This window comes from Neophocaena asiaeorientalis, unplaced genomic scaffold, assembly GCF_003031525.2.
Source record: "Neophocaena asiaeorientalis asiaeorientalis breed wild unplaced genomic scaffold, Neophocaena_asiaeorientalis_V1.1 scaffold142, whole genome shotgun sequence".
Taxonomy (NCBI): domain Eukaryota; kingdom Metazoa; phylum Chordata; class Mammalia; order Artiodactyla; family Phocoenidae; genus Neophocaena; species Neophocaena asiaeorientalis.
Window position 1 is genome coordinate 2,502,059 of NW_020174563.1, and position 22,331 is coordinate 2,524,389.

General features: G+C 40.5%; 1 protein-coding gene across 6 annotated transcripts in view; it reads left to right on the plus strand.

The window, feature by feature from the left end:
• The first annotated feature begins 7,109 nt into the window (after positions 1–7,109).
• Positions 7,110–22,331, plus strand: part of SLC35D4 (solute carrier family 35 member D4) — a 107,887-nt gene continuing 92,665 nt past the window's right edge. For all 6 annotated transcript variants that reach the window (XR_003004928.1, XR_003004929.1, XM_024757929.1 and 3 more), the window contains exons 1-3: positions 7,110–7,248; positions 9,690–9,736; positions 16,097–16,174. Coding sequence is in view for 4 of the 6 variants with exons in the window: in XM_024757929.1 (XP_024613697.1) it covers positions 7,177–7,248; positions 9,690–9,736; positions 16,097–16,174 (197 nt within the window). In the remaining 2 variants the exon portion in view is untranslated. The remainder of the gene's footprint in view (positions 7,249–9,689; positions 9,737–16,096; positions 16,175–22,331) is intronic.

Here is a 22,331-nt window from a genome sequence, read left to right on the forward strand (position 1 = left end):
CGGGGCGTGGAATATGAACTTTTTAAAATGTGTTATGTAACTTTGAGCAAAAAGAGAACTGCATAATAAAAGGTTTTGTTTGTTTTTGGTTTTGTTTTTGGCCCCGCCCCGCAGCGTGTGGGATCTTGGTTCCCCAACCAGGAATCCAACCCACGCCCCCTGCATTGGAAGCACAGTTTTGATTCCGTATTTTGTAGGGAGATTTTCATAAAGTGACCAGAAAAATCCCGAATAGGTAAATCAATGAAGACAGAAATCAGACTGGTGGTTGCCAGGGAATGGGGTGGGGAGGAGGGAAACGGGGAGTGACTGCTTAACGGGTAAAGGGTTTTCTTTTGGGGTGATAAACTGTTTTGGAACTTGATATCAGTTGATAGTTGCACAACATCGTGAATCTGTTCAATGCCACTGAATTTTACACTTTGAAATGGTTAATTTTATGTTAAGTGAACTTCACCTCAGAGAGAGAGTGAGTGAACTCCTTAAGGGTTTTAAGGGTAGAGCAGATGCAGCTTATTCCCAGATCAGAGGAAACCACAGTGAAACAATGGTGAGGATGAGGTCGGGAAGCTTAAGGGAGCAGGGTAAAATGCCAGCGTGTTAATGGGTGATGCACATGGGCCTTGAAATTACCCAGCAAGATGGCAGGGCTTCGGGTGGAATTGGAAGAGTGTGAGCAGGTGCTGGTCTTCAGAAGATGTGCAGATTGTAATCCAGAGGGGTTGGTAGATGCTGCTGCTAGGGAATCTTAGAGACAGTGACAGCGGGATGGGCAGAGATGCCAGAGGAGAGCCGTATTCCTGAGGCAGCAGGAATCATGTTTTGGGAGCTGCACTGGAGAGAGCAAAGAGTACAGACCCTCTCCCCTGCCTTGCACACTAGACAAAAATGAATAGTCTCAGAGGACACTAAGGTTTTACTCAAGACAGGGAAGAGAGAGGGCGGGCTGTGGGGACAAGGGAAGTTTATTCATCCTGAGTTGGAGTTCCAGGTTAGAACAGAGTTTGTGGGTTAACAATTTTAATGGTTGTGTGTCAACAGTTAAGGTATATACCTGATGCCACCAACTATGTGCTCCTTCAAAAGGACAATAGAATTTTACAATACTTACAGTTTACATTTACAAATATTATTAATAGGAAAAATGGGGTTTACCAACGACAGCATGTTATCTGTTTGTTTAATCCTATGCTATTTAACAGTGAGTTCTTGAATGGTGTAACGGCCATTTTGCTGTGAAGTGGAATAAGCACAATGTTTAAAAGATTTAGTTCCAGTTTTTACTCCTATCATCTCTGTTGATAAACTCGCTGGTGATCAACAGAGATGAAGCTATTCTAGAATTTGCACTGCCTCAGCACGTGGAATCAGCAGATTCTTCAGTCTCTAAAGGGAACAGAAATAAAGCTCTTTAGTCTTTATTATTGAAATTAGTTAAGTCTATTTTGCAAGTACCTGTTTCAGGCAATCAACAAATATTTACTAACTGCCTAGGATATTCCTAAAGTCCTGTGGGAGAAAAATAGAACTGTGAGATATGGTTGGAGAGATAACATATTCACATAACAACATTGAATGATAATACAAAACTTCTGTCTCGAAAGTGTGCATGATTAATTGCCACATGACAGCTATAGACAACAAATGTTTCAGGATTCATTGTGGGTTGATGAGATGTGGAAAGGCTTCATGGAGGAGGTGTTATCAAATTAGACCACGAAGTTTGGAGAGAAGCTATAAAGCTAGTTTAGCTGGAAGGAACAGTATAAGACTAGTGTAAGGATAGGAAAGTCCGTTATATGTTTAGTGATGACTCAGTATTTTCATAAGGTTTCTAGAGTGGGATTTTATGGATATAGGTCAGTTAGGTTCAGTTGGGACACAGTGGTTTTTGAACGTTATGCAACCCAGTGCCATTTTCTTTCTTTCTTTTTTTTTTTGGCCAAGCTCTGGGGCTTGTGGGAGCTTAGTTCCCCAACCAGGGATTGAACCCAAGCCCTTGGCAGTGAAAGCCAAGACTGCTAACCCCTGGACTGCTAGGGAATTCCCCATTGCCATTTTCTTTTTTTTTTTTTTTCTTGGTACGCGGGCCTCTCACTGTTGTGGCCTCTCCCGTTGCGGAGCACAGGCTCCGTACGCGCAGGCTCAGCGGCCATGGCTCACGGGCCCAGCCGCTCCGCGGCATGTGGGATCTTCCCGGACCGGGGCACGAACCTGTGTCCCCTGCATCGGCAGGCGGACTCTCAACCACGGCGCCACCAGGGAAGCCCTGCCATTTTCTAATAACAAATATTTTGTTCTCTTTACTGCACATTATTTTCTTTAAATTGATGTAATGTTCTGACTATAAAGGATAAAAAAAAGTTGAATAATTTTTAATAAAATACATGTACTTGATTCCACTTAGATAAGGTATCCAAAGTAGTAGAAAGAAAGTAGAATGGTGGTTCCCAGGAGCTGGGAGAGCAGGAAAAGAGGAGTTGTTCAGTGGGTATAGAATTTCAGTTTAGCAGGATGCAAAAGTTCTAGAAACCTGTTGCACAACAATGTGCATGTAATTAACACTACTATACACTTAAAAATGGTTAAAATGGTTATATAACAAATTATATGTTGTATATTTTTAATACAATAAAAATGTGAACTTGAATATGTAAGTATGTCTAAGAGTGGATTTCTTTTCATTTGGTTTGCTCAGGATTCACTGTATCTGAGGATTCATGCCTTACATTAGTTCTGGGAAAAAATGCCTCTCACGTTCTATGTATCCTCTTTTTACTGAATTCTTTTTTTTTTTTTTTTTTTTTTTTTTGCCTGAGTCAGGTCTTAGTTACGGCATGCGGGCTCTCTCGTTGAGGCATTCAGACTCAGTAGTTGCGGTGCATGGCCTTAGTTGCTCCGTGGCATGTGGGATCTTGGTTCCCCGACTAGGGATCAAACCCGCATCCCCTGCATTGGAAGGTGGGTTCTTTACCACCGGACCACCAGGGAAGTCCCTGAATTCATATTAAATAGGATTAGACCTGCTTATTCTGTCCACCATGACTCTTAACCACATTTTCATATTTTCCATATCTTTGTCTCTTTGTACTGTGTGATTTTTATTGAAGTAAAATACACATACAAAGTAATACATACACAACTATATGAATATTGCAAAGTGAGCACATCATGGAACCATCAGGAAACAGAATAGTACCAGCACTCCAGAGCTACCCTTCATGGCCACTTCCAATCCTAGCACTCTCAAGGATTGTCATCCTTGTTCCCTTAGTTTTGAAGGTGATGGTCTCCACGGGATGTGTTTTTGCTAGGGGGGTCTGTTTTTTCTTATAACAGTTTTATTGAGGTATAATTCACATACCATATAATTCACCAATTTGCAGTGTACAATACAATGATTTTTTAGTATGTTCACTAAGTTGTGCAACCATCAACACAATCAATTTTAGAACATTTTCATCACCCCATAAAGAAACCCCACATCATTAGCAGTCACTCTGCATTTCCCCTAGCCCCAGGCAACCACTATTCTATTTTCTGTTCGTATAGATTTGCCCACTCTGGCTATTTCTATAAATGGAACCACACAACATGTGGTCTTTTGTGACTGGCTTCTTTCATTTAGCGTTTGAGATAATTTTTGTATGTTGTATGAGGTAGGGGTCCACCTTCATTCTTTTGCATGTGGATATACAGTTGTCCTGGAACTACTGGTTAAATTTGCTCCTTGGATTCTCTTGGTGCCCTTGTCAAATTTCAATTGGTCATAAGTGTGAGGAGTTACTTCTCACTTCTATTCCATTGACCTATATATATATATTCTTATGCCAGTATCACACTGTCTTGACTACTGAGGTTTTGTAGTAATCTTTGAAATCAAGAACTATGAGTTCCTTAACTTTGTTTTTTTCAAGATTGTTTTATCTATAATGGGTCTCTTGAATTTCCATATGAATTTTAAGATCAGCTTATTAATTTCTACAGATAAACCAACTGGAATTTTGATGGGGTTTTGTGTTGAATTTGTAGATCAAATTGAGGAATATTGCCATTTTAACAGTATTAAGTCTTCTGATCCATGAGCATGGGGTATCTCTCCATTTATTTTGGTCTTCTTCAGTGTCCTTCAATAATGTTATATAGTGTTCAGAGTATACATTTTCACTTATTTTGCTAAATTTATTCCTAAGTACTTTGTTCTTTTTGGTGCTATTTTTATTTATTTATTTAATTAATTTGGCCACAGCTGTGGGGCTTGCAGACTCTCAGTTCCCTGACCTGGGATTGAGCCTGGGCCAGAGTAGTGAAAGTGCCCAATCCTAACCACTAGACCACCAGGGAACTCCCCTTTTTGGGCTATTTTAAATGAAATTGTTTCATTAATTTCTTCTTCACATTGTTCATTGCCAGTGTATTGAAATATAGTTGACTTTTTGATCTTGTGTCTTGCCAACTTTCTGAACTCATCTATTAGTTCTAATAGTATTTCTTTAGTGGATTCATTAAGATTTTCTGTATTCAAAATCCTGTCATCTGTAACAGAGATAGTTTTACTTTTTTTGCAATCTGGATGCCTTTAAAGTTTTTTTCTTGCCTTATTTTCCTGGATAGAGCCTCCAATACAATGTTGAATAGAAGTGGCAAGAATGGTCATCCTTGTCTTGTTCCTGATCTTAGGGAGAAAAGCATTGTCTCTCATCATTAAGCATAATGTTAACTGCAGGTGACTTTTATTGTGTTGAGGAAGTTCCCTTCTTTTTTTCTAATTTCTTTTATGTTTTTTTTAAAATGTATTTATTTATTTATTCATTTATTTTTGGCTGCTTTGGGTCTTCGTTGCTGCGCGCGGGCTTTCTCTAGTTGCGGCAAGCAGGTGCTGCTCTTCATCGTGGTGCGCGGGCTTCTCATTGCGGTGGCTTCTCTTGTGGAGCACAGGCTCTAGGCGTGAGGGCTTCAGTGGTTGTGGCGCGAGGGCTCAGTAGTTGTGGCACTCAGGCTCTGTAGTTGTGGCTTGTGGGCTCTAGAGCGCAGGCTCAGTAGTTGTGGCGCACGGGCTTAGTTGCTCCGCGGCATGTGGGATCTTCCCGGACCAGGGCTTTAACCCGCGTCCCCTGCATTGGCAGGCGGATTCTTAACCACTGCGCCACCAGGGAAGTCCCTGTTTTTTTGGCTGTGCCTTGCAACATGTAGGTGGGATCTTAGTTCCCTGATGAGGGATTGAACCCTGTGCCCCCTGCAGTGATAGCGCAGAGTCTTAACCACTGGACCGCCAGGGAAGTTCCTCTTTTTATGTTTTTGTTATGGAAGGGTGTTTAACTTTGGCAAATGTCTTATCTGTTTCTACTTGAGATGGTGATGTGATTTTTGTCCTTTACTCTATTGATATGGTGTATTGCATTAATTGATTTTTGGATGTTAAACTAACCTTATTTCTTGGGATAAATCACTTGTGGTCAGGGTGTATGCTCCTTTTTTATGTTGCTGGATTCCATTTGCTAGTGTTTTGTTGAGGATTTTTGCATCTATATCCATAAGAGATATTGATATTCTTTTTTCCTAAGGGAAATTTAGGAAGTTTCAAAAAGTGTGCAGCCACTTCTGCCGTCTTTTGAGAATTGTCCATGTGTGCTGTCAAAAAATTCATTATTAAAAAAGATTTGTGAGGAGAAAAAACCCACAAGTTATTGTTTAATCCAAGCTCCCTTCTTTGTTTATTCAACAAACATTTTTTTGAGCACTTAACAGTCAATTTTCAAAAAGTAAATTAATGACTATGACCCTTTGGCCTCAAAGATCTCAATTAACAATACAACTAGTTAAATTTTTTGTGTGAATAGAAGGTCTAACACAGTCTCATATATAGCAGCTTGTTGTTTATCAAAGTAAGACCTGGTAATTTCATTTTTATTCAGTATTAGTTTAGTTTGTTTTGTGGAACAGAATAATGCAGCTTTGGAAAAATCAATACTTCTGGTAAGACCTACAGCACTTTTGCTACAAATGTCAACTTCTATTTGCATGGTTCTTTACTGTGCTGGTTGTTCCTGCTTGTTAAGGAAATTTTGTCAAAGAAAATAAGTTAAGTAATAACTAGGAAGTAATAAGGCCTGAATTGAATTTGTTCACCTCTTAAAAAGAGTCCAGGGAAATCTCAGGTATATAACAACCATTTACTTCAACCAAATTCTATTGGGCAAAAAGTTTCTTTGTAAGGACTGTTTAGCTCTGAAATAGGTTTTCTAAATATTGTCAAGGAAAAATAAATTTTTAGTTTATTTGTGTTTTATGTGGAGACAATATATCCAGTATTTTCTTGGATAATACAATTTGATAAGCAATTTTACATTGGGCATACAGATAAAAAAGAGTGAAGGCTTCCTGGTACATGGGGTATTTCTAAAAATCTGTATGTTTCTATATGTGCAGACACTTGTACCTCTAGTTCCTGACAAAGTCCCTCAGTATGTTTTTGTGCATGTTTACTACTGTCTGCCTGAAGCCTAACTAGGTCATTTTTCCTCCCTAGAGACTAGGAATAGGGGCTGTGCTTGAAGCTCTACTTCTGGAAGGATTTATTTTATGGAAATTTCAAAGCAATTGGATTGACTTCTCCTAAAGAAAAAACTACACTGATTATAGTTCCTGCCCCCTCAGCCTTCCTTCTTTTAAAATAACATTTCTTGTTGTTAGCTTTTTTGTGTCGTTTGCAAAAGTAGTACAGACTCGATGCAGAAAATTGGGAAAATTCAGTAAAGCACAAACAACATTTTGCTCCCACCGCTTAGAGCTAGCTATGGACATTTTTTCTTTAAATGCTAATGGACTGTTGTGAACTGTTCTGTCAGCTGCTTTTTTCCCCACTTCTACCATTTTCTACTTTTTTTTTTTACAACAACTACTGTCCGCTCTTGCTCTACGGGTGGTAGCAGCCCTGGGGGACCTATCCCTCCCTCTGCAGTCCTGGGTAGCTGAGTGCCGCCCCGCCCACCGCGAGGCTACGAGGCCTGCGAAGGCGCAGCCTCTTGAAGAGGCAGGCACCGGGGGCGGTCCCTGCGCGGATTGGCTGAGCTCGCAGCCACGTGGCGGTCGTAGCAGCCGCGGTGGAAGTGGCCCGGCTCGCGCGGCGGCCGTGGGGCTCCTGCGGGGTCCCCGGGAAGGGGCGCAGATTAACAGATGTGCATGAGGAGGTGCTTGGTCGGCCTCACGTTTTGTACCTGCTACCTGGCTTCTTACCTCACGAACAAGGTGAGGAGGGCGGGCTTCTTACCTCACGAACAAGGTGAGGGAGGCGGGCGCGGGGGGCTGATGATTGCCCGTGGGCGATCTTAGTCCCCAAATCGTGTGTAGAACAAATGCTGCCTCCAGCTTTTTATCTGATTTGTTCCTGATGACGATGGAGAAGAAAACGACTCTGTGTACGATGCTCTTTTAGAAATAAGATTTGTTGGACGGTACTGTCCCCATTTCTCGTCCTGTAATGCATTCTTTACATCTCCTGGGAAACTGGATTTTTTGACTGGTGAATTCCCAGGAACTTAATTTTTGGATATGTGGACTACTTTTTAGGGAAAGAAAAAGCAATTGGCTCCTGTTCCCTCGAGGAGGAAGAGTAGGCGAAGAAATCATGCACATCCTGCTTTCTCTTCTAAACATGCCCCTGCCCCAGAACCCCACAAGGTTCCAGAAACCTTTAAATAGAAGATATCAATCCATCTCCATCTCTGCCTCACACCACTGATTCTCAAACCTATTTTTTCTATGTCTCCATCCCAGGCACTTCCAGTATATTCAAGATTTTTTCATGGAATTATTTAAAAAAATAAGATGTAAACTTAATTTTGTTTAATGTTGTAGAACTCTTTTGATGAAGAGGCAGAAAAGCAGTGGTACCATGTTTTTGTTTTGTTAGGAGGGAGAAGCTGGCCTTGGATTTGGTACCATGCAGGGAAATGTTGGATCCGTGTGGGCTAGGGTGGGGCATCACCCCCTGTCCTGGACTCCAGGGTGGACACCAAGCCAAAGTGGCAATAGGGAGCTCAGGACCTCCTTCCCCCACAGTAGGGTCTTGACTGCTCTCTCCCCACTCCCTCTTGAGAATAAAACCCTCTTGCTCTCTGGAAAAGAACTATTAGCAAATAGCGATAAATGAGCATTTGTTATCGTCATGAACGTTGTTGAGGATGATGTAGGTCATGGCCCACATGCTCAATCCTTTCTCTGTCTCAGTTTTACAAAGAAAATATCATGGAAAAGTGGAGGGGAACAAACTGAATTGTGTGAGTAAATAGACTTCAGAGAAGAATGAAGGTCCATTTCTAGGAAACACAGACCAGAGCACAGGTAGTTAACCATAATTGTGGCATTTAGGGGCTCATACAAGGGGAATTACATGTTGATTAATCCATGGGGAAAAAAAGTATAAATGTAAACTTGCCCAACACCAGTCTATTGCACTTTTCAGATCATGGGAAGTATCAGTAGAACCCTTGCTTAAAGCCATTTAATGGTTTTTAGGCTTTTAAAAAATTCTTAAAGTGTTCAGTCATAGAAAACAATAGAAAAAGATACCCAGAAAGATAAAATACAGTTCTCCCATTCATAATGTGCTGTAAATTTGGTTAAAAGACATAATAGAAATACAAGTTGACCTTAGCTGAGTTAGCTTTAAACACATCCTTAAAAAACACACCTAAAAATGTAATATACCTAAGAAGAATTAGTTAGGAAAAAAATCCTAAGAATGCAAAAACCAAACAAAACCCTAAAAATGGAAGGAAAACAAAGGAAAGAATGAACAGGATGCAGTTCTTACTTGAAGAGAAACACAGAAGACGGTGGATTTTTAGGTAAACTGGGCAGTAGTTAAAGTGGATACCCCGAGAAAACAGACAGTGTCCAGGGGTTTGTCTGGTTTTCTCTGGTGTTACCGCAGTTATAACATGGCACTTCTGGGGTCTGGGACGATGTTGAGGGGTCAGATGTCCACAATATCTGGCCCAGCTGCTGTGTGTTCCACTTTGTTGCGTCCCCAACTGAGAGATTGTCAGATTTCTGGTGACCCTGGGGAAAGCAAGTCTCCCTCTCTTTTTTTTTTTTTTAATTGTATTGGAGTATAGTTAATTTACAATGTTGTGTTAGTTCAAGTGTACAGCAAAGTGACTCAGTTATACATATACATATATTCATTCTTTTTCAGATTTTTTTCTTGTATAGGTTATCACAGAATATTGAGTAGAGTTCCCTGTGCTATACAGTAGGTCCTTGCTGGTTATCTATCTTATGTATAGTAGGGTATGTATGTTAATACGAAGCCCCTGATTTATCCCTCCCCCCAACATTCCCTTTTGGTAACCATAAGTTTGTTTTCGATATCTGTAAGTCTGTTTCTGTTTTGTAAGTAAGTTCATTTGTATCACTTAAAAAAAAATTAGATTCCACATGTGAGTGAGAGCATATGATATTTGTCTTTCTCTGTCTGACTTACTTCACTTAGTCCCGTCCCTCTCTTTAGTATGAATTGGAAGGTCATTTTTTTTCCCAGTGTGTGATTTTTGGGGGAGGAATAAAAAAAGCCTTTTTGAAACTTGAGTATACTTATGTTTCTTTAGTAGGGATTTCTTTGATTATATGATCTATCACTTCTCTATAATTTGAAAATGTCCATTAATTTGGTATTTGTTTTTCAGTATGTCCTGTCTGTCTTGAAATTTACCTACCCTACATTATTCCAAGGGTGAGTATCTTTTATGTGCTTTATATACATTTGTAGGAAATGTCCAACCAGCATCATTAAATGTTGTTCAAAATATATTTAATGACTGCATAGATTTTTTCATTAGATAGACATCCTGTAATTTATTTAGTCATTCTATTAATGGCATTTGAATGGTGTCCCATTTTGGGGGTATAAACACAGCAATGTTCTCAGACATTTTTTGCATTCAAATCTGCCAAATTTCTAACTATTTCTTTAGAATAGATTCCTATATAAGAGATTTAGATTAAAGAACATGAACTTCTTTAGTAGTCTGCTTGAATATTAAAAAATTCTTTTCCAGTATCTTTTTACCAATTTACATTGTAACCCAGCCTGTGTATGAAAGTTTCTATGATATTATACTCAAACCATGACTGTTACTTTTACCCTCTCTCTGCTGATTTCATGAGCAAAAAATGGTATCATATTATTTTGTCTTATCATTTCTTAGATTATTCATGAAATTGGACAGTTTTCTTATGTTATCCACTTGTATCTCTTTTTTTAGTGTCTATTTGTGCCCTTTACCCTTTTATTTTTTCTTTTTTTAACCCTTTTATTTTTACTAGGGTTTTAGTATTTTTTTTATTATTTAATGAATTCTTCTTATTTAAAGGATGTCAACCACTTTTCTATCATATTTATCGGAATTTCTTTTTTTTTCAATTTTTTCTTTGCCATTTCATTTTGTTTATAATTACCTTGATTATTTAGTTTTTTTAAGTGACATCATAGAGAATTCATTGTTTGAACATAGGAATGAAGCAGCAGAGAGAAACACAGATGAATCCAGTGTGGGATCTTGTGACTGAGAGATGCTATTATTAGGAAGAAGATAGAAAGTGATGTAGAGTCGGGTCAACAGTCTAGAGAAATGGTAGAGGCAGCATGGAATGCTCTGGCGTTCACATTTCCCCTTCTCACCTCAAACCTCCACCCCCACCCCCATCTTTTAAAAAAATATATTTTAGTTTTAAATTGATCGTGTCTTTTGTGATAGCTACCATTGCTTTTATGTTTATTCTTCTCTATCACAAGATCATATAGATATTCACCTATAAGTCATTAAAGCTTTTTTCAATTCTTAATTATGATCCGTTTATTTTAGTGTATGGTGCAATGTGAAGAAATCATTCCTCCCCTAATGGTTTTTTTTTTTTTTTCCTAATGGTTTTTTATTTATAGTAGCCCCATTTATTATATTTTATTGTATAATCCTTCCTTTTGCCTTTGGGTCATTAGTATCATATGTAAAGTCATTTTTCTAGGGTCTGTTTTTGAGCACTTATTTGTCAGTTTTTATGGAAAGGGGCTAGTGGTAAATTGTTTTCATTATTATAGCATTTAAATATGTGGCACAGCACGCCATCCCGCTTCTCTTTTTCCTTTTTTTTTTTTTAAGTGTCACACAATTGCACACAGAAAAGCAGGGATAGAGATCTTAATATCAATCAAGGTTGAATTCAGGACAAAAACATTAGCAAATGAAGAAAGCTGTGTTAACAATGTTAAAGCAATGCAGTTCAAAATGAAAAGACACATTATAATGCCGGAGCATGCAGTTCAAAGTGAAAATAAAATAGGGATGAATATCTATCAACCAAACAACAGGCCATCGTCATTTGTCAAATAAAAACAGCAGGAATACCAGGGCTAAATAGGAACAAACTAGTGATAGGAGACAAATTTACTACTATTTTTCCATGACAGATCAATTCGACCAACAAAACACTAGAACATATATATATATTGGATAAATAATACAATTAATAGATAAATATCAAACTCTGTATCTTGAAAATAGAGATTATGCCCCCCTTTCGAATGCCCATGGAATATTCACCATGAATAGAACATCAATTATTTTAAAAAAATATAAAGCAATTATACAATCCCAGTGCACTAAAACCAGACCTTTATATCAAAAACAAAAATCCCTACCTACAGAGGGCTCTTGAACATACAAAAAGATATTCTTCATTCATAAGAAAATATAATTTTAAACTGTATTGAGGTATATTTTTACCAACAAGATTTGCAAAATGAAACTTCAAAATTTGATAGCGTAGCATTGATAATGAAAGAAAGCAGGTGCTCTCATTTATTGATCATGGGTGGCAAACTGGTACAATATCTATGATTGGCACTTTGGCAGAATATAGCAATGGTCTGAATCCTTCAATCCAGCAATTCCACTTCCAGTAATTTACTTGAGAGGTTTACTTGCATTTATGTAAATGAAATATGTACAAAGATGTACATGTGAAACATTGCAGCTGTTTGTGACAGAGAGCATTTTTATTTTTTGAATTTTATGTTATTTATTTTTTATACAGCAGGTTCTTATTAGTTATCCATTTTATACATATCAGTGTATACATGTCAATCCCAATCTCCCAATTCATCCCCCCCTCCCCTGCCGCTTTCCCCTCTTGGTGGCCATACGTTTGTTCTCTACATCTGTGTCTCTATTTCTGCCTTACAAACTGGTTCATCTGTACCATTTTTCTAGATTCCACATATATGCGTTAATATATGATATTTGTTTATCTCTTTTTGACTTACTTCACTCTGTATGACAGTCTCTAGGTCCATCCACGAGACAGCATTTTTTTTTTTAATAATGACTTTTTTAAAAAAATATTTATTTATTTGGCTGTGTCAGGTCTTAGCTGTGGGTCTTAGTTCCCCCTCGGCATGTGGGATCTTAGTTCCCCAACCAGGGATTGAACCCTTGTCCCCTGCATTGGAAGGCGGATTCTTAACCACTGACCACCAGGGACGTCCCAGAGAGCATTTTTAAACAACCTAATTTTCATCTATACAGAACCAATTAAATAAATTATATTGTATTCCTAATGGAATACTATTCAAATGTTAAAAAATAAGGAAACTTGTGTATTGACAAGGAACGGTCTTCAAGATTCATTTAATGGAGAACAAAAGCAAGTCCATAACAGTATAGTACATTACCATCAAGTAGAAATGTGTGTATGTTTTCCTTATTTAAAAAAAAGATGAAGACACTAGTAAGAGTGGTTACGTTAGGGAACTACTAAGGTGGTGGACAGGGAAGTGCAGATAGTGGACAGGGAAGAGAAGACTTTTCACCACTTTTTTATGCTTTTGAATTTTTGTTCTTTATATTATCACCGATATGTTATTTCAGATGAACTTTAGAATTACTTCGTTGTTTCTCCATAATATTTCACAGCAAAACTTAAAAAAAAATATCATCTATGATCGTGTATATTTCAGTCAATAAAACTGGGATATTGGGATATTGTCTTCTCATTTTCTTTTCTTTTAATTTAATTTTATTTATTTATTATTTTTGGCTGCACTGGGTCTTCGTTGCTGCACGCGGGCTTTCTCTAGTTGCCGTGAGCTGGGGCTACTCTTCGTTGTGGTGTGCGGGCTTCTCATGGCAGTGACTTCTCTTGTTGCGGAGCTCGGACTCTAGGCAAGCGGGCTTCAGTAGTTGTGGTATGTGGGCTTCAGTAGTTGTGGCTCGCAGGCTCTAGAGCGCAGGCTCAGTAGTTGTAGTGCATGGGCTTAGTTGCTTCGCGGCATGTGGGATCTTCCCAGACCAGGGTTCGAACCTGTGTCCTCTGCATTAGCAGGCGGATTCTTAACCACTGCGCCACCGGGGAAGCCCCTGTTTTCCCATTTTCTGATCCTGATTGTCCTTTCACTTCTCTCCGGGTAGAGGGACTTAGGGAAGTTAGTGGGAAAAGGTGATGTTTTCACCTGAATTGCCTTTTCCCCTCCTTCTCTGTAGATGTCAGACTGAATGCACCTCCCCCGATAGAATGTAAGGTCTACAAATGCAAGAATTAAGCAACAAAAAAAATCCATTTTGTCACTGGCGTATCCCTGATGCCTAGAACCATGCCAGGTACACAGGAGGCACATAGTAGGGCAGAATAACTCATTCTAAGAAAATTGATCGCATGCATATGCCAGTCACTGTTTTAGACCCTCGGACTACTTCAGTGAAGGAAAGAAAAATCCCTGCCCTCCTAGAGCCTGCTCATTTCTTCTTCAGTTTACCTGTGGTGAATGGTACCTTGTATCCAGTCGCCCTGCTTAGAAACCTGTGTTATTCTTGATTTCTTTGTCTCCTTCACCCCAACGTCTAATCAACAACTAGGACCTCTAAACATCTTTAGAACCTGTCCACCTTCTTCATCGCCTCTTCCTGGGCCACTATCATCTCTCAAATCACCCTAACAACTCCTAACTTGCTTCCTGGCCCCTGGTCTTGCTTCTCTCAGCAAACATTCTCTCCCTTGTAAAGAGACAGAGCTTTCCCCAAGGTAAATGTGGCAGTGTCGCTCCCATGCTGCAGACCCTTCAGTGGGTCCCCAGTTTGAAGCCCCAGCTCGTTGACGATTGATATGGCCCTTCATGACCAGCCCCCGCCTCGAGTACTCACATGCTAAGGTCAGGCCAATTGAACCTCTGTAAGAAGTTTGCTGGAGCCATTGTCTCTCTTACCTGTGGGCCCTGGTCCATTCTGGGTCTCCCACTTTGAAGAGGCTTCAGGCTTTTGCTTGAATTTACTTCCTCTAGGAAGAGTCACCCAACCCCCTAGACTGGATTAACTGCCTTTGCTAGGGTGTTTTGTGCTACCTGGTACTCTTCCCATTAGGACTGTATCACACTTTATTGTAATTATTGGTTAATTAGCTTACTTCCCTCTAGACCAGAGTTTCTCGGCCTCAGCACCATTGGTATTTTGCACTAGATAACTCTGTTGTGGAGGGCTGTCCGGCACGTTGTAAGGTGTGGGGCAGCATCCTGGCTTCTACTCATCAGGTGCCAGTAGCAACCCTTCCCCCATCCCCAATTGTGACAACCAAAAATGTCTCCAAATGTCCCCTTGGGGGGAAGAGCACATGATTGAGATCCACTGCTCTAGACCAAGCTGTTGGAAGACACGACCCATATCTGTCCACTCCGCCTGGCGGTGTCATTGAAGTCTTCACAAGGGAGACGTAACACCTGGATCTTACAGGATGAGCAGGTGTCCACCAACACGGAGGAGAAGGGAAGACGTTATGGGTCACGAGGGCCGCACGTGCAAACTCTAAAAAGTATGAAATGGGCTGGCACATTACCGAGGCTATGGCCTGTTCCGTGTGGCTGGAATGTGGCTGCCACTGGCAGATGGACAGGAGCTAACCCTGGAGAGGGGCAGCTGCAAGTCCTGGAAGGCTTCTATGTCACATGCAAGTGACTTTTCTGTAGACCAGGGGTTCCCCAGTGTCGTGTCCCAACACACGGGTGTGCTATAATAACCTCTGAGGTAGGTGTCTCAAGTCATAACTAAAAATAAGGTTTTGAAATTTATGAATGACTCACCAAAAACAGAGTAAAAGCAATTAGTGTGGAATAGGATACAGTTATGCCTGTAGTACTGGTCACTCATTTGGCATTTTGCTGTGCTTTCTGCAGTGGGAGAGGGAGGGGTGTTTATCTTGTCACCTATGCTCCCCCTAAACTCTGCACGTGAGGAAATGTGTCTCACGTGAGCTTCATGACCCCAAGTGTGTTGCAGCAGAAAAGAGGCCGAGGGCTGCTGCCTATAGCACCAGGAAGAATCAGCCATTTTTAAAACAAGTGAGGGGCACAATTAGGTTTGCATTTTAGAACAAACCCTTTGGCTGCAGGGTGGAGAATGGATGGTGCCGGGCAACCCTGGAGAGAGGGGGACCCGTTAGGGAACTGATGCTATGGTCCAGGTGTGGGATGATGAGAGTCTGAATTAGGCAGATGGATGGAGGGGAAGGCTTCGGGTTTCAGAGAGGTTATGGGGATAAAGTCAATAGGATTTTGTAAGTTGTTGAGGGAGGTGATGCCAGAGGAGGGCTGGGATGACATCTAGGTTTCTGGTTTGGCTGACTAGGGATAGTAGGAGAATGACCAGGATGGGGAGAGGGAAGTTCAAGGTAATGTTTTAGGCATGTTATCATTGGGAGCTTGTGGGGTATCAGGGTGGCCATATCCTCGTGGGAAGGGGGATATGGGAACCATTAGTGCAGAGGTCATAGAGAAGTGGTGGCTGTGGGTGAGATTGTTTGGGAAAAGCCTAGAATAAGAAGAGGAGAACATCAGTGTCAGCACTGAATGGTACAGCTGGACTCAGGGAGTAGTAGAGATTGAGAAGGATGGGTCTGAGAATTGGGATGATAATTTGGAGAAAGTGGGAGAAAGGAGTTGTAAGAAGGATCACATGTGTATATTTGTGTCACTCGACAGATCTGCTGGGGGTGGATGGCGTTTGAGACCATGGCACTCTGTTAAATTCACATTGGCCCTTATCCTTTTCAGGTGGCAGACATTAATTGGTGGACTTTTGCTTCATGTGTCATGGAAACTGGGCTGGGCGGAGATCAACAGCAGTTCAAGGTAGGACCACCTCTTCTGTGATTGATTCATGACTCATACCCAGCTTCCTTGTGTATTATTTAACTTCTTCTGGTGTTACATTGGGAAACACGGGTGTTTATTTGAGTTGTATGATCTCTTAATTCCCTTCTAATCTTGAGATTAAATGATTTTGTAATCAAGTAGAGCTCAAGTAGTGTTTTCCTGGTTAATAATGCCACTCTTATAATATTAAAATAAATTGAGATATACAATTTATAATACCATATTAATTTGGCTTTGTTTTAGATCATAGGACTGCTATGAATAAGTTATTAAATAAGCTTTAAATTTTTTGGGTAAATTTTTAATTTTGAAATTATTTCCTGCTTACAGAAAAGTTAGGAATAGTACAAAGAAGTCCCATATCCTTTACTCAGATTCCCCAATTATTATTTCACCTTGCTTCTCTTATCAGTTTCACTTGATACATACATACATATTTGTATACATGTAATTTTTTTCTGAATTATTTGAAGGTAAGTTGCAGATTTTTTTTTACTTCTGAATTGTTGAGCATGTATCTCCTAAGAGCAAGGATGTTCTCTTACAGGACTGCAGCAGTTATCAAAGTGAGGAAGTTAACATTGATGCCATACTATTATCTCATGTATAGACTGATTCATGTATTGCCAGTTTTCTCAGTAACATTCTTTATAGCCCTCTCCACAAAAATTTGATCCAGGGTCTGATTCAGATCACACATTGTTGTTATGATCCTATTAAGACCGCTTTTCAAATAGATTTGAAAGAAATGTCAAAGACAATGACATTTTTCAAGCAAAATTGTAATCCGAATTGGCTATTCAGTCCTGCCTCACCCAAATAAATCCTCATGACTCTTTGAGAACATCATGCCTTGCCTGAAATGATGCACAAAATGAAAAGAAAATGAAGTCAAGGTTTACATGAATAAGGTAAACAACCCAACTGAATGATCAGGCCAGATCATTTGCCTCGTGGTCCAAGTTAACTGCCCAGCTTCTCCATGAATTAGATTAACTGCTTCGTTGCTAAGTCATCCCTTGGCTCGGCGCTCTGGAGAAGCTTTGAGAATGAGTCCAGTATTTGACAAGGGAGAGGGCCTGGGAACTGAGGTGTGGATTAATTTCCCTGACCCTATTACATCACAATCCATATTCTGAAAGACTGTCACACACAAGATGCTTAACTAATCCAAAGGAGTAGTTCATTAAGTCATAATTTTACATTTCCATGGTAGAGCGTCCTCCACTTGATAAAACCCCAAAATATAAAATTTTGGGATTTTATATGTGATACTAAGCACAGGTCTTACTTTATACTCCATTGTTATGGTGGATAGTTCAAAGAGAATGGGTCTTCATTTAAACGAATAGGAGCCCTGAATTCACAAGGACTGTGGTAGTTCTAAGATTTAGTTCTAAGATTTAGTTAAATGATGAAGCATTTTGGCTCCAAATAGTTGAATGTATTCCTCCACAGAAGCAAGAGATTGGACTAGAATCAGGGAATTGGCCGTCACATTTTGCACTGGGGTCCACCGGTGCTGATCAACATGGATCTTCCTTTTTTTTTTTTTTTTTTTTTTTTTTTCTGAGCACACCCGGATCTTCCTCTTTTACAGTGTTCCTGACTATGATTATCTTATAATTTCTGATGTGAATTATTTACTTGTTCATAATGGTCATTTAAACGTCACCTTAGGGAATTCCCTGGTGGTGCAGTGGTCGGGACTCCGTGCTTTCCCTGCCCAGGGCCTGGGTTCGATCCCTGCTCGGGGAACTAGGATCCCACAGGCTGTGTGGTGCGGCCAAAAAAAAAAAAAAAAAAAAAAAAAAAAAAAAAAAAATCAAAATTAAATAAGTATTACCTTAGTCATATTTCCTTAAAAGCAATGCCATTGTTCATACTCAAACATTTTTTTGTATGTAAAATATGCATAACATAAATTTTACCATTTTTAAACATTTTTTAAGTGTACGATTCAGTGGCATTAAGTACATTCACAGTGTTATGCAACCATTGCCACCATCCATCTCCAGACCTTTTCACCATTCTAAACAGAAACTCTGTACCCATTAAACACTAGCTCCCCCTTCTCCTTCCACCCCCCCCCCCCCCCGACTCTGTTCTACTTTGTCTCTATGAATTTACCTATGCTAGGTACCTCCTTTAAATGGAATCGTACAGTATTTGTCCTTTTGTGACTGGTTTATTTCACTTGGCATAATGTCTGCAAGCTTCATCTATGTTGAAGCATGTGTGAGGATTTCCTTCCTTTTTAAGGCTGAATAATATTCCATTGTGTGTATAGAGCACATTTTGTTTATATACCGCATTTTGTTTATCCATTCACCCCTTGATGGAATTCTTCATCTTTTTATTGCTTTTTTTGGAGGGGGGTAGAGGGGATGACTAGTAGAACTCAGTGAAGTCAAAGATTCTCAAGATGCTTTTCCTGGAAGAAGTGGTCCTTGACAGAGAAGGATCCACTAGACACTGTTGTCCCTTTAACTTGCATGATGCTAGGCGCCACCCATCTCAGAAGAGCCATAATCATATCCCTTTTTGGTCCCCTTGCTAAATCTCCCGGAGACTTTTTCACCTCTATCCCCTGGACTTCCTTAGGTGGTTTCACAGCCACGCACACATGATGTCAGCTCAGTTAAGCTTCTCGTCAAAGATTCTAGTGTCTTAGTTTGTAGTGGGTCTTGTGGTTAATAACTGCTGTCACAGCTCAGGATTTCCAGTTACGATGGGCCCCGGGCAAAGAGGTGTTAGCAGGTAGCAAGCAGTGCTCCTTTGTGTGTGCCCGGGCTGGGTTTGTGTTTGCTGTGGCTGCTGTTTCCTACTGGGCTTGGTTTTCCAGTGATGTCATCAGAGAACCAAAGCCCAGCTTTGCTGTGTGACTGTGTACTTGTGCAGAGATAGCAGAGGTTGGGCTCTACTAAAACTGGAAACAACAGCTGGAAGACAGTTTGGAGTCCCTGATGGCATGATGGAACGTCATCATGGAGTTATAGTGATGGGGCTGGAGGGTGGGCTCCAAATTGGTCCTTAATAGCATATGCCATAGAGAGCTCATTTAGACTGTCCTTGCAGCCTGGAGCACAGCAGCAGAATCCCAGATTCCCTTGCAAACAAGTCGCAGACCCTGGCACCATGTTTCTTACGTCGCAAAGAGGCCATACCTGCTGTGTTTGTCACATCATGTATTGACTCCACCCAGTGATCTGATGGAATCATTCTCCTCCCAGGATGTTTGCCTGGTAGCCAGTTGTTGTCACCGGGTGTTGGATGATGCCCTGGAAGCCTCTGTCTTGGGAAAGATAGCACTGGTTTTCAGTCACAAGCTTGTCATTATGTGGTGGCAACTGTTGTAGCCAAGACTTTGCAGAGCATTGAAGTGATTTTTCTAGCATATATTGGAAGTCCTGTGCTGAAAGCTTTTTGTATTTCTTTTTTTTTTTTTTTTTTTTTTTTTTTTTTTTTTGCTTTTTGTATTTCTAAAACATGATCCTAAACGAGCACTGTGACCTGTTTCAGCTGACTGGAAGCCTGGTAGCACAGTGAGACCGTGTCACTCTGTTAGATTCTAGAACCATCGCTGAGGACCGACTCAGGCATGATTTCATTGGAGACTTTAGATGCCATCTCCTGGCTCCTATATTACCAGGCTGCATGTTTAAATAAAAACATTTTGAAAGTAATCTTTAACCTACATGCCACTTTTTGTCCACTCTGCATATGAGAGTAAAATTTTGATTCTCAAGGTTTTCAAGTATGAGAAATTCTAAGTTAAAAAAGCCTATGCCATAATACCTTTGTGAGCAGAGATTTCTAATAGATGAAGAAGCCCTCACACCATAACTTTACATTAAGAGTCTTCGCTGGGGAAGCATAACGAATCTCTTTGATAAAACCTCCAAATTAACTCAGCCTCTCCCTAAAGAAATGAATAGTGAGGCAATCAGGGTCGAGATTGTACTTCTTTTTAATTATTGATTATTGATTGTTTTTTAAGTGAGCTAGCCCACCTTTATGAAAGCTACTGGTGGTTGGAATTTCCCAAATCATGTTGTAATGTATTGATATTTCATTTTGAGTGACTCTTATACCTTTCTAAAAAGTCATCTCTGCTCACAGAGGAAAGTTAGCACTTAAATTCATGTATTTTTGATATTCTTCCCAGTTGTTTTCTCTCCAGAGGAATGCTTTACATATACACATATGTTGAAACTACTTTTTGGGGATAATACAGTGAACTTTCAAAACTTCCTCAGGAAACAAGCTAAGAGCCACGAAAAGGATAAAATATCGAATAAAAGCTGATTGGTGTTGGTGTGGTGATTGGGCTGGTACCTGGAGGGAGTCCAGGAGGCCAGCGATGGCAAAAGGACAGGAGGTTCTGAAGTATCAGCTTTATTGAAGTGTCATTTGCAAATAAAATTTTAAGATGTTTAAAGTGTACAATGTGGTGATTTACTATACATATACATTGTGAAAGATTCTCACCATCTAGTTAATGAACACATCCAGCACCTCACATATTTATCTTTTGTTTTGTGGTACGCGGGCCTCTCACTGTTGTGGCCTCTCCCGTTGCGGAGCACAGGCTCCAGATGCGCAGGCTCAGCGGCCATGGCTCACGGGCCCAGCAGCTCTGCGGCATGTGGGATCTTCCCGGACCGGGACACGAACCCGTGTCCCCTGCATCGGCAGGCGGACTCTCAACCACTGCGCCACCAGGGAAGCCCTTTTTTCTTTTTCTTTTTTTTTTTGGTGAGAACATTTAAGTTCTAGTCTCTTAGCAAATTTCAGTTATACAGTACAATGTGATCAACTGTAGTCAACATGTTATACATTAGATCCTCATAGGATACGTTATTCATCATTCATGAGTAATCAATATACATTATTCATCTTGCAGCCGAAAGTTTGTGCCCTTTTACCAAACTCTCCCTGTTCCCCTCACCCCCCAGTCCCTGACAACCACTTTTCTACTCTCTGTTTCTCTAAGTTTGACTTTCTAAAAAAAGATTCCATGTAATAAGTGATGCCATGCAGTGTTTGTCTTTCTCGGGATGGGATATTTTGACCTTTGACACCTGCAGGTCATGGCCACGCCACTCAGTGCATAGGAGTCTGCTGAACTCACGATTTGTCATAGATGCACCACGTGTGGAAGTCACTCTGAGTCCACATAACCCTTTCTGGCCTCTTAAGTCCATGGTGTGAAATGTAAACGTCCCCAGACTGAGACCAAAGGAGTATGTCTTGCACATTAGCTTGGATCTGCAGTCCCTCGTGGACTGTGCACGGGCAAGGTGCTTGGACTGGGTTTTCTTTCTTCCTCACATCTATTAGAGATGAGATATGTGCCTCTTCTATCCTGCCTCACTTATTATTCGGGGACCTGGGTGGCCTATATTTCTTTTTTTTTTTTCTTTTTTGGACTATATTTCTTAGTACTGACGTCTCCGTTCTATGCCATGCCTGCCGTCTGTCTCCTAAGGCTCAATTAACTGCACATCCAGCCTGGGTCCTCCCAGGGGAGGGGTGAGGCGCCCAAGGGTACTACCACTCGAAAGTTCCAGACGTTGGGACCCAAGCTGCCTTACTCTAAATCAGGGGTCAGCAAACAAGAGCCAGAAAGTAAATGTTTTAGACTTTGTGGGCCATGCAGTCTCTGTCACAACTACTCAAATCTGCTGTCGTAGCGGGAAAGCAGCCATGACAACGTAAACGGATGGGTGTGTCTGTGTGCCAATAAAATGCTATTTTCAGCAACAGGCAGCAGGCGGGATTTGGCCCGCGGGCCCTTGTTTGCTGCCTCCTGGCTCTAAGCTATCCTCTCTGAGAAACAGTGTCATCACAGGGTTCTTGGGTCCAAGTAATATTAGGGCTGGACAAGGGAGTGTGGCCCTCTGTGAGTCAGGGAGAGAGTAAGGAATGAAGGAGTAAGGTCTAAGAATAGGAGGAAGCAGCGAGAAAAGGGAATAAGACACTTTGAGGACCATATTCACCAGGAATGGACCAAAAAGATGAAATTAGGTGTCTTCTATAAGTAGGAAGTTAATGTATGCAGAAGTCCTTTTGAATTGTAAAGCAAATACTGATTTTACAGTTATGAGGTGTGTTACTGTTTTAGGCAGTG